The 24,021-nt window shown below is 46.4% G+C and overlaps 2 protein-coding genes across 3 annotated transcripts; one reads left to right on the top strand and one right to left on the bottom strand.

Moving 5' to 3' along the window:
- The first annotated feature begins 1,282 nt into the window (after positions 1–1,282).
- LOC310683366 (sulfotransferase 2B1-like) lies at positions 1,283–15,437 on the top strand. Of its 2 annotated transcripts, none has more exons than XM_083453219.1 (6): positions 1,283–1,486; positions 8,176–8,384; positions 9,887–10,016; positions 12,622–12,716; positions 14,129–14,309; positions 14,664–15,437. In XM_083453219.1, exons 1-6 carry the CDS (start codon positions 1,348–1,350, stop codon positions 14,768–14,770), a joined length of 861 nt encoding a protein of 286 aa, XP_083309345.1. In that variant the 5' UTR covers positions 1,283–1,347; the 3' UTR covers positions 14,771–15,437. The 2 variants fall into 2 exon arrangements, with proteins under 2 accessions (XP_083309345.1, XP_083309346.1); XM_083453220.1 differs by having other exon boundaries at positions 9,890–10,016.
- Positions 15,438–18,634: 3,197 nt separating this feature from the next.
- On the bottom strand, positions 18,635–22,648 carry LOC310683525 (putative G-protein coupled receptor 21; the record flags this gene model as incomplete). Its single annotated transcript, XM_083453458.1, has 2 exons — positions 18,635–19,027; positions 21,892–22,648. The coding sequence occupies 2 exons, from the start codon at positions 22,646–22,648 to the stop codon at positions 18,774–18,776; spliced, it is 1,011 nt and encodes a 336-aa protein (XP_083309584.1). The 3' UTR covers positions 18,635–18,773.
- Positions 22,649–24,021: the final 1,373 nt, after the last annotated feature.

Here is a 24,021-nt window from a genome sequence, read left to right on the forward strand (position 1 = left end):
TTCTGGATGCAAGGCAGGTGTCCTCTCTAGCGCTCAGCTACGCCTTTCCTCAAGAAACATAGGGAGGTCAGTCTTCCTATACTGAGTCAGAGCATTGGTCCATCTGTATGCCAAGCAATGCTTTACCATGGAGGTGCAGCCCTTTCCAAAAGGGCAATCATCGCCTTTCCTGCTGGGTTGTTGTTGTTGTCCTGCTTTTGTTACACTATAGTGCAAGAGTGCTCCTCCAGATGTCAAGGATGCATTAACTCTGGGGAAGCATTACAGTACAACTAATAAAGCAGAATGACGTATTGACTGAGACTCCTATCAAATGTAACTGATCTGTAGAAAAGACTTTACAACCCGAAAAAGACAATGCACATACTTTTTGTAAATCTTTAATAAAAATTAGTTTTTTGGGTTTTTTTAAAAGAGAGTGGCGTATTGACCTTCAACTATACATCCATCATAATGCACCACTGTTGAATCGACGGCATGTTGCAGGAATACACCTGCAAAAACCCACCTGTTTGGAGGGGACTGTGGTCTAACCACTCAGTAAGCTTTGCACAAGTAAATCATGATGAACCCTGAACAAAAATGTCATTTGGAGGCACCCCTTAAATATTTTCTTTTGTTTCATCCAAAGGAAGCAAAACTCTCCCGGGACTTCTGATTGCTGGGAGAGGTATGGAGAGCTTTGAAGGATGCTCCAGCAAAGACTGGATAACCATATGCCAGGGGTAGCAATTGAACTGGATTTCCCACACTGATGGGTTTGGACCAGGTGATCTTTGAGGGCCTTTCCGGTTCTGTGATTTCTGTGATACAAAATTATTGCATTATTTGCAGGCATCATGTCGCCACATGAGCTTCGCTGTACCAAAGAGCGGGTTGAGCACATTGTAAAATTAATTTGCAGAGAGAGGCACACGCAGACATGAAAGACGCAATCACACCCCACCCCCCCGCGCATCTGGTTTCTGCGCTTATTTCAGGGGCACCCAGCTGCCTAAGCAACAAAAGAGTCTTGTTGCTTCTTTAAAGTCTAGCAGATTTCTTGCCCTCATCCTCTCTCTCATGAAACAGACCACAGCAAGGCTTGCAAGCTGTTTAGCTGCACAATTACATTCACAATGAATGTCATTCACACACACACACAAACTAGCACGCTGGCTTTTTTGGGTAAGTTAAGAGAGTAAAGAGTGTACCAGTCACAAAATGCGAGTCTTAAACAGAAGCAGCCTCTCTGAAGCCCTCGCTCCTCCCCCCACCCGGGAGTCTGGGGCGGGGAGGAAGAAGGGAGCTCTCCTTTCCCCGCCTGCTGCTGCTTTTCTCCCCACACACTGTTGCAACCCAGCAAATATGTACAGGCTGGATGTAACGGAGACCTTTGCCGGCCTCAGGCTGCCTGGCCATCTCCACACGCAGGCGTCCCTGAACTTTGCCAGCACTTTCCAGTTCTGCAGCACTGATGTCCTCCTGGTTACCTACCCCAAATCAGGTAAGGGCTGTGTGAGGCAGGGCAGTGGAGGGGAAAGCCCCTCAGAGGCTCATGGACCTCCTGCCCTCCTTTCTGTCTGCAGCAAAAGCATTGCTTGGGCTGAAACAGGAACTTAGGGAGTTGCTGAATTCTGTGTACAAATGGCCAGCTTGAAACATAGATAGGTCACCCTTCTTCTTCCTTTTTATTTTAATTACCATATTTACTCGAATCTAATGCTCACCTTTATTACGTTGCAAAAATCGAGGGGTGCATTAGATTCCATGGCGCATTAGACCTGAGTAAATACGGTAGGGTTTATTTAGGGGACGGCACATCAGAATGCGGTATTTTGCAAGAAACAACAGGCTAGGTACAGGCTAGATATGGGTTGCGGGTAACTGATTGCAGGGTAAATGAGAGTGTGTATACAGCCTTGGTCAGACCACTGGTCTACTGAGCTGATGGGGGCCCTCCAGGGTTTCAGGCAGGGGTCTCTCTCTCCCAGGTCTATCTGGAAAAGCTCTGGATTGAGGCTAAGACAGGCTGCATGCAAAGCAGATGCTGTACCCCTGAGCCACAAATACCTCTTAGCTGCATAGGAAGCTGTATTACACTGTCAGAGCTTGGTCTATCTAGTCCAGTGTTGCCTTCTGTGACCAGTAGCGGCCCTCCAGGATTTCAGTGAAGGTTCTGTCCCAGCCATACCTGGAGATGCTGGGGATTTAATCTGGGCCCTTCTGTTAAAGGACTCCTCTTCCTCTTCCAGAGCTACAATTACCAGAGTGGTTTAACAACCAATCCCTCTTCCAGGGAACTCCGGGAATTGTAGCTCTGTGACGTAAACAATTGGGAGAATTGCCTCCTAGCGACTTTTAGCACCCTTAAGAAACTTAACAAAACAGGACTCTTTGGGGGAAGCCATGACTGTTTAAAGTGGCATGATTCTGTTTTAAATGTGTGAGGCAAATGTGTACTTAGTGTACATTTCTCCTAACATATGTATGCAATTTTGCTTTACATGAAGGCTTTTGCAAAGAAATTTCCCCCTAATAGGCATCTTTCTATATTATTCTCATTAGTATATGGAGTTTTAGGCACACTTTCACTTATGTACACAGTTTTGTGTTATTGTTTGTTGTACTCTTACCAAGTAACTCAAAGCAACCTACATTAAAACCAATTAAAAACAACAACAAAAATCTAAAAACACAACAATTCAAATAAAAGACTAAAAACACAAACAAAAAGGCAGGACTACAAGCCCTACCCCACAAAAAGAGGCCATGGTATCCTTCAAATCAGAGGGCAAAAATCAGGGGGGGGGGAATAAAAGTCTTTGTCCAGTGCCTAAAACAGTATGAAGATGGCACCAGGTATACCTCTCTGGGGAGAGCATTCCACAAGCAAGGGGCCTCCACTGAAAAGGCCGGTTTGTGTGTTGTCACCCTCCAAGCCTCCTGTGATGGGGGCACACAAAGAAGGGCCTCAGATAACGATCGTAGGACCCAGGTAAGTTCTTGTGGGGAGAGGAGGTTATTGTGGACATGAGCCACATAAGGCTCAGCATTTTGAACTGTACACTTTATTTGCTTAGAAAACTGCACTGCAAAATTGAGAAAAGGACGGATTTCAAAAGATACCTCTGTTTTCATTTGCATGTTGTTTGAGATGTGCAGATTAGAAAAGTTTGTGGTAAAATGCAAACCAAACCAAATGTCTCACCCATCCTTAGATAGTGTGATAACTTTTTAAACAACCAGGAGCCTTCCTGTTAGGTATTTTAGGTCAAGATCTGCTGAAAGAGAAAAGGACATTATTTATGTATGCTACTACAACAACGAGAATTTTGATAGCACAAAACTGGAAGACTGGAGAAATTCCTGCAAAGGAACAATGGCAAGAGAAATTGATCAATTATGTGGAACTGGAAAAACTGATGAATAGACTACGAGAAAAGGCCAGCAGTGACTTTGAAAAAGAGTGGGAACCTTTTATAACATATTTGCAGAAACAAAGAAAAAACATTGACTTGATGACAGGATTTAAATAAACACTCACATCTTTATTGGTAGAGAACATTTAAAATAATGAAGAAATGATACAGTGGATTGTAAGAAACAGCAGTATGCAATAAGGGGGTAACAAACCAGAAATGGAAGCTGAGGGAAGCCTGGGAGGGAAGGGGTGAAGATGTGTGATATGTATGTTACTGATATGAGATGTTTGTAATGACAGAAAAGAAAGTTTTTAAAAAATTATTTTTTTTAAAAAAAGGATAGTGTGATAACTTTGAGTGTGGGAGATAGGTGGTGTCTAGTGAAAACCCAGGCAGTGCAAAGAGGAAGTCCATCTCGATTTTAATCATGGACATCACCTGGCACATTGGGTTGCTCCAGGTTCATAGCAGTGGGGTGGTTCCAGCATCACGCTTTGGCCTTCAAAGCTGCATGGAACCAGTAGCCTAACCAGTGGTTCAGTTTTGCAACAGGATGGTGACTCAATCTGTAGTGCTCTATCACCACCACCAACACCCTCAACAAACTTTTTGATACTCATACCTGCAGTGAAGGATGTGGTGTCAGAATGTGGCCACACCACTGTATAATTCAGCTTTGCTAAAAGGGTCCAGCAATTTAAACAAATTAATCCTTTTCTGATTGGTGTGGGGAGAAACAGGACATGCTCAGCTCATCTGTTTTTTCCTTTCTGGGATGCCTCTTGTTTTATCATGGAGTCAAGATTAGAGCACTTTGTAAAGTGGAAGGCCAAGGGGCTCCTTAAGCTAAGAGATCTTCCCCCCTAAATGGCAGACAAGTTAGAGGGGAGAAACTGGTAAGTGCACTGAAAACATCGGCTCTCGACCCATTCCAGTCCGGCTTCCGCGCTGGTCATGGGACCGAGACGGCTCTGGTTGCCCTAACAGATGATCTTCGTAGACAGCTGGATCGAGGTGGGTCGGGGCTGCTGATTCTTCTAGATCTATCAGCAGCTTTTGACATGGTCGATCACGAACTTCTGGACCACCGCCTTGCCGACGTGGGGATCCAGGGCACAGCCCTTCAATGGCTGCGCTCGTTTCTCTCTGGTCGGGGACAGAGGGTGGCGCTTAGGGGGGAATTGTCATCGCGCCACTCCTTGGTGTGTGGAGTACCTCAGGGTGCGATACTCTCCCCGATGCTTTTCAACATCTTTATGCGCCCCCTCGCCCAGCTTGTCCGGAGTTTTGGGCTGGGTTGCCATCAGTATGCTGATGACACCCAACTCTTATCTGTTGATGGATGGCCATCCTGACTCGGCCCCAGACACACTGACCAGATGTTTGGAAGCTGTGGCTGGATGGTTACGTGGGAGCCGGTTGAAGTTAAATCCTTCGAAGACAGAGGTCCTGTGGCTGGGACGGGACGATATGGGATTGGGGGGGCAACTCCCATCTCTTGCGGGGGCGCAATTAGTGCCAGCACCGTCCGTTAAGAGTTTGGGTGTAATCTTCGACACCTCCCTTTCCATGGAGGCGCAGATTGCAGCTACAACAAAGGCGGCATTTTTCCATCTCCGCCAAGCTAAGCAGTTGGCTCCTTACCTCTCTCGTCCTGACCTAGCCACTGTGATCCACGCGACGGTCACCTCCAGACTGGATTATTGTAACTCGCTCTACGTGGGGCTGCCCTTGAGACTGACCCAGAAACTCCAGCGGGTGCAGAATGCTGCAGCGAGACTCCTTACGGGGTCTTCGCTGTGAGATCACATTCACCCGGTGCTATACCAGCTGCACTGGCTCCCGGTGGAGTACAGGATCAGGTTTAAGGTGCTGGTTTTAACCTTTAAAGCCCTATACGGCCTAGGACCCTCGTACCTACGGGACCGCCTCTCCTGGTATGCCCCACAGAGAAACTTACGGTCTTCAAATAAAAACATCTTGAAGGTCCCAGGCCACAGAGAAGTTAGGCTGGCCTCAACTAGAGCCAGGGCTTTTTCGGCCGTGGCTCCGATCTGGTGGAACACTCTGTCACAAGAGACCAGGGCCCTGCGGGACTTGACATCTTTCCGCAGGGCCTGCAAGACAGAACTGTTCCACCAGGCCTTTGGCCAGGGCACAGCCTGACTCCCTCCATCGGCAATCTTCGCAGAGCTCTGGCCCAATGGTTGCCAGTGGCTTGAATTAATTAATTTTATAATGAATGATTTTAGAGTGTTGTTTGTACTGTTTTACTGTTGTTAGCCGCCCTGAGCCCGGCTTCGGCTGGGGAGGGCGGGATATAAATAAAATTTATTATTATTATTATTATTATTATTATTATTATTATTATTATTAAAAATGTGTAGTTTAATTGCAGGGGTAGGTGGGTTGCACTTCATATCCAGCTTGAATACCGCTAGACAGAGATGTATGGAGTGTTAGGAGAGGGGTGTTACCTGTGGTGGGAGACATGTCATGCTCCTTTTGGGGTAGTTTGTCCACTTTTGATACCCATCCTGCACTCAGCGCTGAACTGTGGCCCCTACAAGCTGTCAACATGTGACAGTGGCCACACCCCAGCAACAGCTTTGATGACTGGCTAAACTAGGTGAGGGTAGCCGATGGGTCTCAAGCCCTCATTGATCTAGGGACTTCCTCTGCATGCAAAGACAGGCTCCGGCTGATTGAGTGGACAAGACCAATAGTGGGTCCCATGGTCAAGAAGGTGGTTTCTGCACGTGCTGTAGAGGGAAGTGAGGGGCAGCTGGAGCTCAGCCTGGGAAAGTAGCCCATCTTGGAGAAGGAAAGCATGAGAGATGAGGCAATGTTCTGATGACCAGAGGGTGGTAGTGGTTGCGGCTGGAAGTTGAAGGGTCTGCATGGAGTTAAGACTGACAGCATTAAAAGCCTTCAGATTCCTAAGCTGTCCCTTTGATATCTGGGCTGACCTACCCTTTGACGTCAAAGTGATATGTGTCAAGTTGCATCATCTTTCACTTCCACCTCCCCTCACACACTTTTCTCTGGACCTTGAGCCAACAGGTCATCTCAGATGTATCTTCTGAGAACCAAGGGGCAAGACTGGCTTCTTGGTTTCTCCAACTAATTAGTGCTGTAGAACTCAAGAATATACTTCCCTTAATAAACATAAGCTTTCTTGTTTTATAGTCCCAGTCTGAACGCCTTCCATTTGAAGGTGTGCTCCAAAACAAGGATTCCTTTCACTAAACTTCTGGTATTACAACTCCGTTGGCTGACACAAAATTTGGTTACGATATCTGAAGCAGTATCCAAATGCGTGGCGAATGGACTGATAAACCGCTTTCCAAAATATATACTAGAGACTACAGAAATGAATTTAACAAATAGCAAAATAAAAGAAATTCTTTACCCTCTCCATATCCGTGTTGAGCCTCAACAATCTCTGCTGGACTGGTACCAGTGATGAGAAGCTGAAGCAGAACCACATCTGGTAATAATGACAATGAGGCCACTGACTCACTGAGAGACAAGTGGGGAGCAGTCGGCCCAAGAGTTTTCCAATATCTGGATTAGAGACTCAAGGAAGCCTTTCATTTGTGCCAATGGGAGTTTCCACTGAAATGCAATAGCAGCTTTAGAAGCACTTATTTTTGTTGTGGACCTTGGCAGAGAAAGAAAGAGAGAGATGGCTGCATAAACACCATACCTCTAAAGCATATTCCCACACTGCCCAAAAAATCCTTGTAACTGTAAGGGTCCTGGAAATTGTAGTTCCATGAGGAGTAGACTACAGTTCCCAGAATTCGTTCTTGTGTGTGTGTGTGTGTTTTAAATGTTTGGTATGTATGCAGGGAGAGAGAGAGAGAGAGAGAGAGAGAGAGAGAGAGAGAGAATGTGTTCAACTCTCCTCCCCTCCTCCCAAAATGTCTGCCAACGAGTTTCCATACCAGAAATGACTGTAGACATTTAACAATTTATTCATAATTGTTGGATTTTCTACAGCAAGGGAACATCTGGATTAAATGTATAAAAAGTAAGGGTTGGCATTTTGATGATGATGATGACTTGTGAACATTGCCAAAACACACACACACAAAAACTGAATCAATGCCACAGCAAACTCCCATCTGGACCTGCCCCCAGTCTATAAGAAATGTCTAACTCATGCTTTTATTCTTTGAATGATGTCAAATGAATAAGCTAACACAGGCTGCATGCACACCATACATTTAAAGCACAAGATCTTCCCTCTAAAGAATTCTGGAACTATAATTTACCCCCACAAAGCTACAATTTCCAGCACCCTTAACAAACGACAGGTCGCAGGATCCTTTGGAGGAAGTCATGTGCTTTAAATGTGTGCGGTGTGCACATTCACAGTTTATCTCATTCATACAATACATTTTAAGCACATTTAAAGGGCACCGCTTCCTCCCAATAATATTGGGAAATGCAGTTTTTAAGGGTGCTGGGAACTGTTATTCTGTGAGGGATGAAACTACAGGTCCCAGGATCCTTTGGTGGAACTCATTTGCTTTAAATGTACTTCACATGTATAGTGTGGATGTGACCAAAGGTCGACCAAAGACTGCCTTCGGTAGTCTGTAACCTTATTACACCTATTTGAATAAGCCTTCTTCCTTGCAACAGAAACAATTGCAGTCCTTATATTTAACAAGCCTGCCATTAATGAGGTTGTCCCTGGAGGTCATGCAGTGGTTGGAGGTCAGAGGCTTTCCCCTGCTGATGTTCTTGTCCTCCCCTCTAGGCACCACCTGGATGCAGGAGATCCTGACCTTAATCTACAGCAAAGGAGACCCTCAGCCTGCCAAGAACATCCCCAACTGGAGCCGGAACCCATGGCTGGAGCACACTTACTTCTCAGAGATTCTCCGGGAGACAGAAGGACCTCGCCTCCTCACCACCCATTTGCCCTACCGTGTGTTATCAGCTTCTCTGAGGAAAGCTAAGCCCAAGGTATGTGCAAGGAGATCCCATACTTGGCCATATTTCTCATGGCTTCAGGACAGGGCTGGCCCTACCATTAGGTAACCGTCTCAGGCGGCAGATGTCCAGGGGTGGCAGCAGCAGCAGCAGCAGCCTTCATGGCTGTTTCCTCTTGAGCCCCTGGGCCATTCCCTTCTGTTGGAACATAAGCAGCTGCCTTATTTCAAGGCAGGCTATTGTTCCATCTGGCTCATTGTTGGCTACATCATGCATGGGGAAGCCCAGGCCTCTCTAATTGGCCCCTGGGTCCCTCCCCGCAGCACACCAGCTCTCCCTAAGCCACACCCCCTCACTGGCCCTGCTGCACATCCTCGTTGGGTGTTTTTGCTCATCAGGAATATATCCTTGAACTCTTGTTTGGCTGGATAGAGAACAGAGAACGACGCGTGAATGTGTGTGGAAACTATGCTACAGTTCAAAGGTAAAACTTACACCTCTTTGCCCCACCCACTTTTGCCTCTTGCCACGCCCACCACTGGCATGTGGCCCCCAGAAGTCTCCCCAGAAGGGAATGTGACCCTTGAGGCCAAAAGGGGTTCCCCACCCCAAGTCATCAACACTTGACTGCCAGCAGCTCTCCAAGATTTCCCACCAGGCATTTTAACTTAAGGAAACTTATCAGCAACCAGCAGCCCTCTCAAAAAGATAAGAAGAAAGATGGATTTGACTCTGTATGGTCTCGATTCATGTTGTTTATTAGCAACAGTACAGCGGGATTCCTTCTGTCTCAGTTACAGCAGCAACTATGGAGAAATTACCTTAACACTTTAGATTGAAGAATACCCTGTGGAAGTGAGTTTAATCTGTAATGTAAAACATTTTCCAAGTCTGTTTTGATGTCATGTGGATGACCGCATACAACCCTTAACATGCATACATGTATTTGTCCCGGAAGACAACATTTTATGTTTTGTATTTTATTTTATTTTTCATTAAAGTTTGTAAAAGGGAGGGGAATAAGAATATAAGAAGAGCCTTGCCTGCTTAGGTTGCATGCACACCATACATTTATAGGACACTTCCTCCAAATAATCCTGGGAGCTGTAGTTTGTTAAGGGTGCTGGGAATTTTAATTCTATGCAGGGTAAGCTACAGTTTGTCCTGGAAATGTGCTTTAAACATTATGGTTTGTATGCAGCCTTAGATGACTTTAAAATTTGGAGTTAGACAACTTCAGGGAGGATAATGCTATCCGTGGCTACTATTAGTTATGATGTCTCTATGCAGTCTCTAGATTCAGATATTGTATGCCTCTGGGCACCAGTTCCTGGGGAACAACCACAGCAGGAGGGTCTTTTTTGTGGGCTTCCCAGAGGCACTGAGGTGGCCATTGTGGGGCTGGTCGGTTGCTTCCAGAAGGGCTCTTGTTATGGAGGGGAAGGAAAATGGAGGGGTGCTTTTCGTCCTTTCCACCTGGGCTGTGTCGTGTTGACCTACATGGCGTGTGCCTTCTGCCTCTTCATTTGCTCCAGCAGGTGATCCACCTGACCAGAAACCCCAAAGATGTTGCTGTGTCCTTCTATCACTTCTGCAGGATGGCCAAATTCTTCCCTGACCCTGGCACCTTTGATGAGTTCCTCCTCAACTTCTTGGATGGCACAGGTGTGTGAGTCAGGTCGGGCATCTCTGCGTCACAGGTGTCATTTGGGCTGCCTGCCTAACAATGCCTTAACTATCATGGCTTCAATCACACACACACACACACACCCCAGAGCCACCTGGGAATATGTAGTTTTGAGATGGTACAGATACTTCTACCTAATAGAGGAAGGGCCAAAGTTCAGTGGTGAAAGGTCCTGGGTTCAATTCACAGCACCTCCAGAAGAGACGCATGTCTGAAACCCCGGGGAGCCTGTCAGTGTACCCCAGGGGTGGGGAACCTTTTTCTGTCTGAGAGGCACATTCCCTTTGGGTAACCTTCCCGGGGCCTGAGCACAAGAGCCCTCTCCCTTCCTGTGTGCTTTCCAGCAACTGATATTTCAGAAGCATTACTGCCTCTGACTGTGGAGAGCCATATTCTCTATGAATGTGTCGAGTCCTCTTTCAAAGCCATCCACCACTGCCCACTTTGAGAGCGAGATCCAGACTTTAATGTGCTGCGTGAAGAAGTCCTTTCTTTTGTCTGTTCCGCATCTCCAAACATTCAGCTTCATTGAACATCCATGATCTCTAGCATTGAGAGAAAGGGAGGAAAACATTTTCTCTATCCACTTTCTCTGTGCTCTGCATAATTTTATAAACTTCAGATCTTGCTCATCTGTTCTCTAAACTAGTTGCTGGGTCATTTCTCTTGGCAGCAACACTGTGCCCAGGGTGTTTCCTAGGGCAGCTGAGTGCACTGCAAGACACAGAGTGTCATGGAGACCCCAGTCACCTTAAGTTGCAGAGGGCCCTATCCACAGTGTCCTGGGCCCTGGAAAACCTGTTAGCATCCCATTCCTCAGAGTAAGCAAAAGGCAGAGTTTGTATTTCCCACCTCTGGAATCTGGCCTGCTTTTGAAATTGTACCTTTAAATTAGCATATACAAATTTTATGTGCAAATTTGCACTGTGGGCCTGTGCCCTGGAGTCATTTAAATACCCAGCAGCACTGAAGGCTGGGCCCATAATGATGCTACCTGCAGCAACAGAAATTCAGTTCCCTACAGTGTCATCATTGCTGCTAAAAAGCCATGAGGAAACTCATAAAAGCTGAGATTTAAGGTCACAATAACACAGTAAAAGAACATATAACTTCTCTCCCTGTGTGCTATCTGGGATCTTTGCTGCTAACAATAGTGCCTGTTTGTAAACCTTACATTTGCTCGCATTTTTATTTTACTCTGGGATCTCTAGTGCTACCAGTACAATCTTAGTACTACTACAACTTACTGCTTCTATTTGGAATCTCTAGTACCACTAGAAGTGTCATATTATTACTACAATCTGGGATCCCTACTGCTACCAGTAGTGTCTTTTTCTCTTTGAAATCCAGTTTGTTTGTTTGTTTGTTTGTTTTGAAAAATAAATAAATAAAAATAAAACATTTGGGGGCAGTCTGGCCTCCATTTTAAAACAATTTAAAATAGTAATTGAAATTCTTACACAAATATGAAACCATAATAAGCAGCTGTTTGATTTCTGCCCTCTGAGGTTTGTACTGAGATTCCAGGAGGGTCACTCTAAGGGAATGTAGCTTCTTAAATTTCCAGCTGTGTTAGCTTGGATACCTTTCCAAACTTCTGCCCTTTTAATATGAGCTTATGAAACACTTTTCTAGCAAACACCCACAGGACAGCAGAGGTCAGGTTTCCCTTTTGATCCTAGCAAAGTTCACTGCAGTTTGCAAAGCCTTGGAGCTGTGTGATTTTAGTCATTGCAAAGTGGCAGTTCTGAAAAGCAGAACCACTAAATAAACCCAGCTTCTAACTTGCTTGAACTGGTAATTATTGAGACCACCTTTATTTAATCAGAAATCCAGTTGAGACAGCTTGCTGTGAAAGAGAATGGGAAGGATCCTTGCACCTATGGAACTTCTGCCTGTCATACCACTAATGTTAAAGGCACAGTACACTTTCTATTCTATTCTATTCTATTCTATTCTATTCTATTCTATTCAAGTGGCAACTCCAACTGTGCCAGATCACTGGTTTTGATTCTTCCTATTTTAGATGGGGAGTCTGTTCCCTGCATTACTAGGGGAGATTTGTTGATTCAGAGCAACATGCACACTTTGCTATTTACCTTTGCTTAAATGAGCCAGAGCCACTGGATGGATTAACCACATTCTGAAATCTCAGCAAAGGGCATGAGGGTGGAATGGACCCTGCCCTCCAGGGAGACCTGTAGATTGGCTGGCTGGCATTATTGCAGGGATGGAAAACATCAGACCCAGAACCTCTCTATGTGGCCCTTGGAACTCTCCCCAGTCAAACACACCCTGCCCCAGTGCCAGAGTGTTTTTGCTGGGCTGGAATGTGTCCTTGAATTCTGATCATGCCACTTGCTTTTGTGGATGGAGGTTAGAGCGTTGTGTGTTGAAAGTAGCCTACTCTGTAAAAAGGTAACATTTACAGTCATTACCTCAACCACTTTTGCATCTGGTCCTGCCACTGCTGCCATGTGGCCCTCGGAAGGTCGCCCCAGACTGAGAAAGATTAATGCAATGTTGAAGGCAAAGACACTGCTTTCCCCCTCTGACCCATCTCTTCTGTCCTGTCCCACACAGTGCACTACGGCTCCTGGTTTGAACACACCAGAGGCTGGCTCAGCTGCAAGGAGGAGTTGGATGTTTTCTACATCACCTATGAAGAACTGCATCAGGTGATTTCCCCTAGCCCAGGGGTCAGCAGAGTTTTTCAGCAGGGGCCGATCCACTGTCCCTCAGACCTTGTTGGGGGCCGGAATATATTGGGGGGGGGATGAACAAATTCCTATGCCCGACACATAACCCAGAGATGCATTTTAAATAAAAGCACACATTCTACTAATGTAAAAACACGCTGATTCCCGGACCGTCTGCGGGCCAGATTTAGAAAGCAATTGGGCCAGATCTGGCCCCCGGGCCTTAGTTTGCCTACCCATGCCCTAGCCCACCCCCACCCCCATGATATGGGTGGTTAAGTTGATGCAGCCTTGTCTGTGAGCCTTTTGTTTGGAGAGCAGGTGGGAAGCCTTGGTTTGGGAGGGTGGGTGTGAGCAATTGCCCTGGAGTGACAGGTTCATGCAGGCAGCTCAGGGAACAGGTTGGGTGGTGATGCTTGAGGAAGGGCTGCAGATTAGCAGCAGAGACCCTGCTTTGCATGCAGAAGACTCCAGGTTCAATCCGTGGCGTTTCCAGGTGGGGCTGAGGAAGGCCCATCTGAAACTCTGGAGAGTCTCTGCTAATCAATGTATAGACAGTATCAGGGAGCTACATTCCCTGTATTGTTTCGCCATAGCTTAGCAGCAGAGCTCCTGCCTTTCATGCAGAAGGCCCCTGGTTCAATCCCCGGCCTCTCTAGGTAGGGTGAGAGAGATCCTTGCCTGAAACCCTTGAGTGCTGTTCCCAGTAAGTGTAGACAATACTGAGCTAGGTGGGCCAATGGTCTAACTAGGTATAAGCTTCCTCTGTTCCATTTTCTAGCTTTAAAAAAAACCCCAACTTTGCAGAGTAGCTGGACATGCTGCAAAGCTCAGTGCCAGTGAGACCCTGGGCACCTACCCATCTTGATTTGCCTGGGGGCAAATGAGTGCCCCAGGCCTGCGCCTTGAGTGTTTTATGTGTCTCTCAGCAGCTGGATGTAGCCTGTAAGGTCCAGCTTCTTCCCTCTACTCACTTCTGTGACCCCAGGGTAAGGATAAGAGAGAAATTCAATTCAGTTTGCACGTTCTGAAACAATTCGCAAACTGAAACAGCAATCTTTTGTAACCCGCACTTCTCTGAATTTTGCAGCGCAGTTCTCAAGACAAGGAAGGTCCACAAAAATGCACCAACCTGAGTAAAGCTTACATTAAAATGATTACATTACTGAAAATGACATGCATTATATTAAGAGAAAGCCGCTTTGCAAAAATGTTTATATTAGGCAAAATTGCATAGAAACGTGTGTGTATTGGGATTCACAGCTAAAATGCCGGTGAATTTTCATTCTTAAAATATAAATCTCACACTAATGCAGAAATGCACAGAACTGAACTTAAGATTGGGAAAAATGAGAAACTAAAATGGATTTCCTTGCCTGCCCTTTCCCCAGGATCTGGAAGGCTCTGTGGAGCGACTGAGTGCCTTTCTTGACTGCCCTTTGCAACCAGGCCAGATGGCTTCCATCCAAAAGCATTGTAGTTTTGCTTCCATGAGAAACAACACCATGGTGAATGGTACACTCGTCCCTCATGAGATCATGGATCCAAGCAAGAGCCAGTTCATGCGGAAAGGTGGGTGGGGAGACAAGGAGGGCTGGGCGAGTGGGAAGTTCTGCAGCAAAGCTGCTGCTCCCTGCTCTGTGCTCCTTCAAAACAAACCCAGTATTAGTTTGCTGCAGTCTGTGGCAGAGTTTCCATCTCAGTTCCATCTCAGTAGCCTGCTCTGCAGTAACTCAGTGCAAGGCTGCTAGTGTGGCTGCCCCTGTTCTGCAGAGCACCATTCCTGTCGAGATAAAACAGGCATCCACTATCTGCATTTCCCACACTCCTCAGTCACTAATTGCTGCCTCTGGCCAGATGTTGCTGGACAAGGTGATGTCTGCTGTGCTCTGACCCAGCCAGACAATGCCTTTGTGTTCTTCTTAGGTATTGTTGGAGACTGGAAGAACCACTTTTCCCCACTGCAGATTGAGATGTTCAACAAGAAGTACCAGCAGGAAATGGGAGACTGCTGCCCGTGTTTCATGGACTGATGGCAACATGATCCAGGAGCCAAGGGATTATAGCCAGCTGGGGATTCCCACTGTGTTCAAAGAACCAAATCCTACAGACCAATGGTGGGTGTATGGGGACCAGTTGCCAGAAAAGGGCAGCCACTGGACAAAGGCTTTGCAGGGACCTTTCCCATGCCAGATGAAATGTGAACAAGCTCCGATCCAAGGTCGTCACCCACATAGACAGAAGCTGTCTACCTCCCATAACCTGGTGTCTACCTTCTGTAACCTGGTGTCCTCCAGATGTTTTGGACCAGAACCCCAATCAACATCAGCCAAGTTGACCATTGATGTTGATGAGAGTTGTAGTCTGAAACACCTGGAGGGCCCTCACCAGCAATGAAGATCTTTTGCCTGAGATTCCTGTTACCTGAGGTCCTTTAACCAGAGATGGATGAGACTGAAGTGGGGATCTTCTTCAGAAAAGCCACATTCTCTGCCAATGAGCAGGGGGTGGTTGGGAAGGCTCTGTGGGGAGTAAATTACCAGCTTACCACTCTGTCAGGGGTGGGAAACCTGACCCAGGCCCTCCGTATGCTGTTGGACTCCAGTTCCTATCAGTCCCAGCCAGGGTGGCCAGGGCTCAGCAGTCTCTTAAGTAGTCAGCTGCCTGTACCCAGGACTCAATAAAATGTTTTATCAGTACCATCTTGTGTATACTAAACATTGCTGGAACTCACAGAAGTAGCAAAGTGTGCTTCACCAGTTTTGTATTACTTACCCCTTGCTGCTTATTTTTTTACACCCACACCACAAAGTACATAAAAATACAATAAAAATAAATAAACTGCTAACAACCGTGAAATATATATATATATATATATATATATATATATATATATATAAAGACAAACAGCAACAGCACATCCGTTAAACATCCAAACCTAAAAATCCAGAATGGCTGTTTGCTGAGGCTGATGGGAATTGTGGTCCAAAGCTTCTGGAGGGAAGCAGGTTAGGGGAAGGTGGCCATTTTTCTCTCTTTCACACATATGGACCAGACATAGTTCTGTGGTGCTCTGATACCCAAGTGGGGACCCCATGTACACAGGAGTGAGTTATATTCTGACACACTGAATTAACTCCCTGTCATTTTTATAATGGTTTTCCTGTATTGTATTTGCATTTTCTGCCACCACATTTTATAATTTGCCACCCTGGAAATGTTGTTGAGTGAGGGAGAGAAATCCATTAGCAGTTTTTATGAGGCTGTAGAAGACCTCACATGAGCTATAGTGTCAGGAGACTGAGTGAACTCTGCTGCTTAGGGGCCAGGAAGTGAAAGGCTCAGTTGAGTTCTACAGAGTGTTCCAACAGCCACCCCCCACCTACAAATGCAACGTCACTCAAAATTGTTCTTGGGCAATATTGTATTCTAAAGGGGAATAATATAATGGAAAGGAATGAAAAACAGCAGCACAGAGGAGATTGCCAATGGCATTTTATCAACCTGCTCTGTTGCCTTTCACAGCCCACTGACATGCTGCCACCCAGAAGTTGAGATTTTCTCCCCCATCCGCATGTCAGGAAAAGCTTCACCATGTCAAATCCTGCACAATAGGCTTCTGTCAAGGCAGAGGAACAGGGCCAGGAAATTATGCTGGCAATTCTCCCTCCATCCCCCAAACTACTGGCATGGGGGAGGGGGGAGCAGCCCAAGGGCCTTTGACAGTGCCAGTAGAAAATAAAAATTAGGAGGCAGAATTCAAAAGTTATTTCAAAAATCTTTATTTTTATTTAATCATTTTAAATTATAACTTAATAAATTTTCTCCAAGGAACACAACACTTACGGATCAGAAAGGAAAGGGGGAGGGTGGAGAGAGAAAGGATTGTTACTTACACACAGAACTCCAAGCCACAAAAGGATTTTTAAAAGGCTTGGAAAACAATAAAACAGAGGGGGATAGTTTTAGAGAGAGGTTTGGGTTTACAAAATAGATTTGGATCATTTCATGCTGCTTTTCTTTTCTTTACATAAAAAAACAATAATACTCTCAATATGGCTATTTTAAGCAAATCAGATACAAACATGCTATTTCGCATAATCGCTGCTGCATAACAGCTACAGAGTGGGAGAGACACCCCCCCCACACACACACAGAGGGTAGGAATATTGCAGGTGAAAAAGGAGGAAAACAAATAGAGGGCTCTTGGCATCCCATCACAAACACAGCTAGTTTTCTGAACAGAAGCCCTGCCTGAGATATTAGTCCAATTTTGTTGCAGCAGAAGAAAATTCTGTAACAAGTTTGCCCCAATACCCCACCCGCCACTGGCCTTTTTGCAAAAAAAATAGAAATAAAAAATGCCTACTTGGAGAGGGAAAAAGTTTCCCAAGGAAGAGAATTAGTCACTCTCTATGCAATGGCTTGTGTTTCTGCATGTCTGTAACTGCTAGGATCTTAAGGGGGGGAGGCAATTGAATCAGAAACCTTGATCTCTTCATTCAGAGACATTGATCTCTTCAGTTCTCTGTTCTCACTCTGAATCATTTAAAAACTAGCGTATAAAATAGTTAAGAAGAAGAGAGCGGTGTGGGGCAGGGAGAGACAAGGTTATGTAAAAACTGACTGGGCAGCAACAGGATACAGGGAGGGAGGGTCGAATTCTGCTGTAAAAACATGAACAGTCACAGGAGTGCTACATGCTATATCATGGCTTCTGGGAACAAGGAACTAGTTGCCCAAGCATTTTCCACCCCTGTGGGATGAGTTGAAAAGTGGTGGTCTTTTTTAGCGGGGTTTGCAGTCTTGTGAAAGCGCTGGCACGTGTCTTCTGTTTTAACCCACTGCATCCTGGTCCATCTCTTTAGAGGAGGAGTGGAGAGCCCTTGGACCTCCAGACTCCCACTGGCCCTGCTCTCCAGGGCTGGAGGAGTTGAAGCTTAGCAGCGTTCAGAGGGACAAAGGTTTTCCACTTCTGCTTGAGATGAAGAGATTCCAAGATGTTATGAGGTCTGGTATGGGGTCCGTGGCCAATTCAACATGCCCAAAAAAAAGGGGGGGGGAGACCCTACAGGGTAGATCAGCTCAGATCAACTTCACAGATGTTTTCATTTCATGGCAATTTCTTCCTCGGTTCATGAGGCTTGGCTGTTACGGAACGTGACGATGGGCCTCCCACACGTGTTTTTCTGTCAACAACAGCCCAGCACACTGGAGGAGGGAAACCATTAGCTAAAACCCTACTCTTAAAATTCAAGCGGATGGCAGAGTCTGGCTGCTAAAGGAGCATTAAAATAGTCACCATGACCCTTACCATTTTTCATATTTTATTATTATTTTTAAAAGGGTTTCTCTCCTCGCCACCAAGTCTCCTTTCCGTGGGTCTGGGGGAACAAAATGGTTGCTGCAGTGTTTGTAATGGTGAAGAGAGGAGGAATAGAAAGAGAGAACAGAGATAGAAATATAAATGGGGGGGGGAGAGGCAGCTCTCTGCTCAACTTGATGTTCCAGTGACCCCTGCTTTCCTTTTACATCCCTTGTACAAATTTTGCCTGCGGCTGCTCTATCACCACTTCCCAGCAGTTGCCTGGTGCTTTTTTTTGGGGGGGGGGCAAACCACCCAATGTTTTGGCGAAGCAGTTCTGAAAAGTGGGAGCAGGCGCATCAGGGGTGTTGTGGCACAGCACTTGTCCCCAGCTCCTTGGCCTTCTCAGCTTAGAGCCTAGTTCAGCACAGCCAGTCACAAAAATAACCCCCAAGTGGAAACCCAGCCAAGTAAGACACTGAGTTTCCTCTCTTGAATCACTTCCTGGCATGGCTGTTTCCAGAACTGCCCTTCCAACTGCTTAGGCATCCAGGTCTCTCCCAAAAGATAGATGCAGATGTGCTCCAGGAATGGCCCTCATGCTGCAGCAAGGTTTCCTCAAACCAGACTGAACTAAGTAAGGAGAGCCTGGGTGGGTGTTGGTTTGTTACAGTTTGGCTTGGCCTTCTTGGAAAAGCTGGTGCTGGGAGACTCATGTTGCAGAAGGAGCCTTAGGGGGAGGTTATGCTGCTCACGGCCGCACTGACGGTAGGGAGCTCCTGCTGCTGTCGCTGCTGCCGCTGCCACCGTTTGTCCTCTGTGGCCTTATAGCAGGGCCAGCACAGCTTATGCCCGATCTTCCGGAACTTGTGCCGGAAGCTCCTGTTGGTCCAGAAGTAGACAAAGCAGTTGAGGAAGCCACTGCCTATGGGGAGCCACAAGGCCACCATCTCAACCCATCCATGGACTCTTTTGTGGGTGATAGCTGGAATGAGACGGCACAGGGAAGACATGTTTTAGTCAGGAGGATGCAATGCATTTATCTGATTTCATTCTTTATCTTAGAATATTTCTTTTTGTTTCTTTTATTTCTTTATAAAATGTGTATACTGCCTTTCATCTCTAGATCGCAGGGCAGTTCACAGCATTATTTCTTAATGGCTTTATGTTCAAAAGAACCCCTAATGAGTGATGTACAGGATAGAAATAAATACAATGCAATATATTAAGAAAACCAAGCAAAAAACCTATTAAAATAACATTATAGTGCTCCAAAATTAACAGTGACCAGGCTTGGATTATCCTTCTGGGGAGGCGAGGTGAAATAAAAATGTATTTCATAGCAACCAAAATCCCCAAAGATTTTGTATGATCCTTAAAGGCTCCTGTATTATATCCACTGGAAGGAAGTTCCCAGCCATGTGGGCTGCTCAGTTAAAGCTCTGCTACGTGTCACCACTGAGCAGATCTTCTACCATGTAGCTCAGCAGTAGAGCATCTGCCTTGCATGCAGAAGGTCTCAGGTTCAATCCCTGGCATCTCCAGGTAGGGCACAGAAAGACTCACGGTGTGAAATCCCAGACAGTCACTACCACAAGCAATACTAGATTATCCAATGGTCTGACTCTGTATAAGGCAGCTTCCTATCTAAGAAGTGCCTCCTCCGATGTCTGCAGCAATATATAGCAGGTAAGGAGCATTGATAGATGGTGCACCTTGGGACAGGTAAGGCATAAGACAGGGAGTCCAAGAGCACATGGAGCCAAAGTCAAAGGCAGGCAGAGCAAACTCATTCCAGTTTTGTCCCTCTGCTCAGTTCAGTAAAGGGCAATGCTGAGACAGAGGAGGAGGAGGAGGAAGGGGAGAACTGACAGGCAGGACCACCCTCTGGACTGGTTATGGGTAAGTAAGAAGGCAGGCTGGTGGGGGCTGGCAGAGGGCAGACTGAGGTCGGAAGGGGAGTACCCTATTCACTCCAATCATGGATAAGCCTTCTCTGCCTCCGCCATGTTGCCTGCAAGCCCATCTTCTATGACACCAACTCAGTTTGGATACATGATCATTTTGAACTAAGTCCCTCTGAATTTAACAGAGCTTACTCCCAAGTAGGGCTGGGTGAATTGGAAAAATGAGAAACTGAATTCCATTCTGCACTGAACTTCACACCAGTTTGCGGATTAATATTATTTTCTTAAAGTCTTCATGAGAACCCACCAGCATTTTAATGTGATTTTCTCCTAATATACGCAGTTTTTGTTTTGCAGTTTCGTCAAATACCAAATACACACATTTCCGCAAAGCAGTTATGTGTGCTATTTTTGCATGCTATTTCCACCATGTACCCTAGAATATGCACTTTTCTACATGTTACTCAGATGGAGAAACGGATTGCAAAAGTTAGTGAATTTCAAAAGGGAGGCAGTGTTTCAGTTCGCAAATTGTTTCAGAAAGTGTGGATTTGGTAGGTTTGCCTTTAAATTTGAAGCAAATCAAATTTCTCCCCCATCTCTACTTCCAGGTAATTGATCTTAGCGTAACAGTCTTAGCACTGGCTCCTACTAGTTTCTCTATCCCTCCCACCCCTACTATTGAAATGCCATCCACAGACACACACACCTTACTGCTTGGAAAGAGGAAAATCTACCCAGTGATGTCAGAAATTTGATTGAAACTGTAGTGCTTAATTACCTCAGTCTCTAGACCTCCATGCAAAGACTCGCCCAACCACATCCATCCTTCTAGGATCAAATTACCTAATGCCAAACAAGTATTAAAGAAGTGAACATTGCAGGTTGTTTATGTTTGGTACATGAGGTCAAAGTCGTTTTTTGTTTGTTTTTAAGCAAGCTTCTAGACCACATTGTTTGGAAAATCTTTGTGAATAATGCACTGTAGTATTTAGGGAATTGGGGTGTATACGTGTATGTAACGACTGTGTCTTAATTGCAACACAGACAATCTCCCATAGTTTGGGGACATGTTTTCTGTTGTTGCATCCATACAGACTTTTAGTTCTTTATGTTTCTTTGCAGGATGGGGAACAGCAAATCAGACGTTGCAGCTGCTGAAGTGTTTTTCAAACTGTAGATAACCTATTTAGAACAATTATGCTTGCGTTCTCTCTGTTGAATCACTTTGGCTTTTCAATCAATGAAGTACAAATTGCTGCAGAGTTAACCAATACAGCATCTAGTACTTGGAGGTGGGGAGAGCCTCAGGCAGCAATAAGAGTGCCCATGGCCCTACTTTGCAGAGGAAATTTCTTTGTTTGAACTGCTGTCAGAGGACAGTCCTCTTTTGGGACCGGTCCATGTCAAATTTAAAGATTAAAAAACCCTTGAGAAGGGGAGAGCAGATCAGCCTTTGAAATTGGCCATCAACAGTTTGTTCTCCAGGTGTTGCTTACTGAGATCCTGGTCATAATCTCCCCATACGTTGTGAGATGTATTGCATTTCCAATATTTTGTACCATATATTTTGGAAACTTGTTTGTCTGATTGCTATGCATCTGAGCACCTCTTAGGATATCATATCCAAATTTTGCATGCTGGTTCCAGAGCTCAAGGAGCAAGTTTTCATCTATGTTTGGATGTAATTAGATACCATTTTGTTTCAAGATAGCAGACCGAACCTTTCAATACTGCACTGATTTGGACCCCAGATTTCAAAACTGCAGCATTTTTTTTGTTTTGTTTTTGTTTCAGCGTCTGGCAAGAGCCTGCTGCTAGTAATTATATCAAAGTGTATCTAGGTGCATATGAATTGCTAGCCAGCCCCCACCCCTGCCCCTCTTACTTTCGGTTTGCTTTGGATCCCCAGAACAGCAACCACCCCTCTCTGTACACTCACCATTGTACAGCATGGTGACGATGCAGGGCATCCAGCAGACATAGAAGGCGATGACGACAGGCAGGAGGATGCGGGCTGCAGCATCCAACGGCAGCACACAGCGCATCTTCAGCCCTGCCTCTTTCGCTGGAAGGGCCCTGCCACCTTTCCCACGCTGGCACTGGGAGCGGGCTGCCCGCCACAGACACAGGTTGGCAAAGGTGATGGTCCCAGCAGCAGGGCAGAAAATGGTGCCTGCTATGAAGAGGGAGTAGGTGGTGTTTGAGCCGTAGTCTGGCTCACACAGCAGGGCTGAGGCCGAGAAGCGAACTTGGAGCAAGGCTCCCGGGCCCGGCACAGCCAGCGGCACCAGCAGAAGGGCCGGCAGGAGCCAGGCAGCAGTGATGAGGAGGACCACCCTCCTGTGGCTCAGCAGGCGCCTGTAGTGCAGAGGGTAGAAAATGGCCACGTAGCGCTCCAGGGAGACACCTGCCAAGGAGTAGAGGGAAGCCCCAAAAATGCAGCAGTTGATGAAGGCCACCGCCCGGCAGGACGACGCCTCCCCTTCTTCTGCCATCGGCCCCACCACCAAGCTACGGTAGAGGTTGAGGGGCACAACCAGTACTGCCAGGGCGGTATCGGCCGCAGCCAAGGACAACAGCACCAGGCGAGTGCTGTGACTCCAGCCGGACACAGAGGAGGCAATGACTGTGATGATGGTCCCATTGCCCACCAGGGCCAGCAGCCCCAAAACACAGATCAAGATGGTTTTCACCATGCAGCTGCCGCACCACTGCTGAGGGCCTCCATTGCTGGGGCAAGGGCCCTGCTGCCAGAAGGGACCTTCTTTACTTTGGTGGTCCTCCCCTACAAGATCCTCAGACGGCCTTGGCTCAAGTGTTTGGGTTTCTTCCTTCCACTTCAGGTTGGGAATTTGTTTTCCCAGGGCATGCCCATCTCTCCTTGCATCTTTTCTCTCTTGTACAGCCAACAGGTTTCCTTTTCTAGACTCCAGCTGCTCTGGTCCTTTAGTCACAGGCGTCCAGGCCTCATTGCATTCTCCCTCTTGAGCAGCCCAGGTGCCTGCTAGCTTTAGAAGCAGCAGCAAGATATAGCAGGGAATCATCATGGTTGATAAGCACACCTGCTAGCCTTTCAGGAGTCTTAAGTCTGTGGAGCTGAGCCTCACATAGCCTCCTCAGGAGGAGAAGTCACCATCAGGATGCTTTCTTTGGTTGCACTGGGAGGTGGGGGCAATGAAGGAGGCAATTTGCACCTGGAATTCTGTTCTCAGGGTGGAAGGCCTCAAATAGCTGGGACTGGGGGGCTTGAAGGTCCTTGTGGCCCTGGTTGGATTTCTCACACTTTCTTCTTCTAATCTCACATGTGGAGCCCCCCAAATCATGCCCAGGTAACAAGACTGGCCAACCCCTCCAATCCGTACCTGCCAACAGCCACAGATGATGGGAATTGTAGTCCATCAACATCCCTGCAACTGAAGCATGTCCTGCTGAGATGCTGAACACCACAATCTGATGCAGGCTGCATCTACCCCATACATTTAAAGCAGTCTTCTGCCACTTTAACATTCATGCCTTCCCCCAAAGAATGTTGGAAACTGTAGTTAAGGGTGCTGAGAGTTGTCATGAGAACCCTCATTGAGCTACAGTTTCTAGCATCCTTAACAAACTACAGCTCCCAGGATTCCTTGGGGGAAAGCCATAGCAGTTAAAGTGATATCAGAATGCTTAAATGTATGGGGTGGGAGTGACTGCAGAATTAGGGAAGCTGAGGACTTTGCCATGTATAGGACTGGGCTGTGAATGGGAAAGACGGCAACAAAGACAGCCTTGGAGCGCAGAGCAAAGTATTAGGGCTTGGTTCCACAGTGAGAAATACTGGGCTCTTTTAGTGTCAGCAAGGGATCTCATACTGTCGTGATAGTGGCAGCTCCAGGGATGCACCATGAATAGAGCGAAAGACCGTGGCTCAGTGCCTTACATGTAGAAGGTCCCAGGTTTAACTGCCACCAGTATCTCCAGGCACGGTTAGGAGAGATGCTTGCCTGAAGTCCTGGAAAGCAGCTGCCAGTCAGTGTAGACAATACTGGGCTGCATGCACCAATGGTCTGAGTTGGTAAAAGGCTGCTCC

This window comes from Podarcis tiliguerta (genome assembly GCF_965153285.1).
Source record: "Podarcis tiliguerta genome assembly, chromosome: 8".
Lineage (NCBI taxonomy): Eukaryota > Metazoa > Chordata > Lepidosauria > Squamata > Lacertidae > Podarcis > Podarcis tiliguerta.

Coding starts and splice junctions, on each gene's coding strand:
- LOC310683366 (XM_083453219.1), top strand. CDS start 1,348: ATGTACAGGCTGGATGTAACGGAGACCTTTGCCGGCCTCAGGCTGCCT. Junction 10,017..12,621: donor CAACTTCTTGGATGGCACAG/GTGTGTGAGTCA, acceptor TGTCCCACACAG/TGCACTACGGCTCCTGGTTT. Junction 14,310..14,663: donor GAGCCAGTTCATGCGGAAAG/GTGGGTGGGGAG, acceptor TGTTCTTCTTAG/GTATTGTTGGAGACTGGAAG.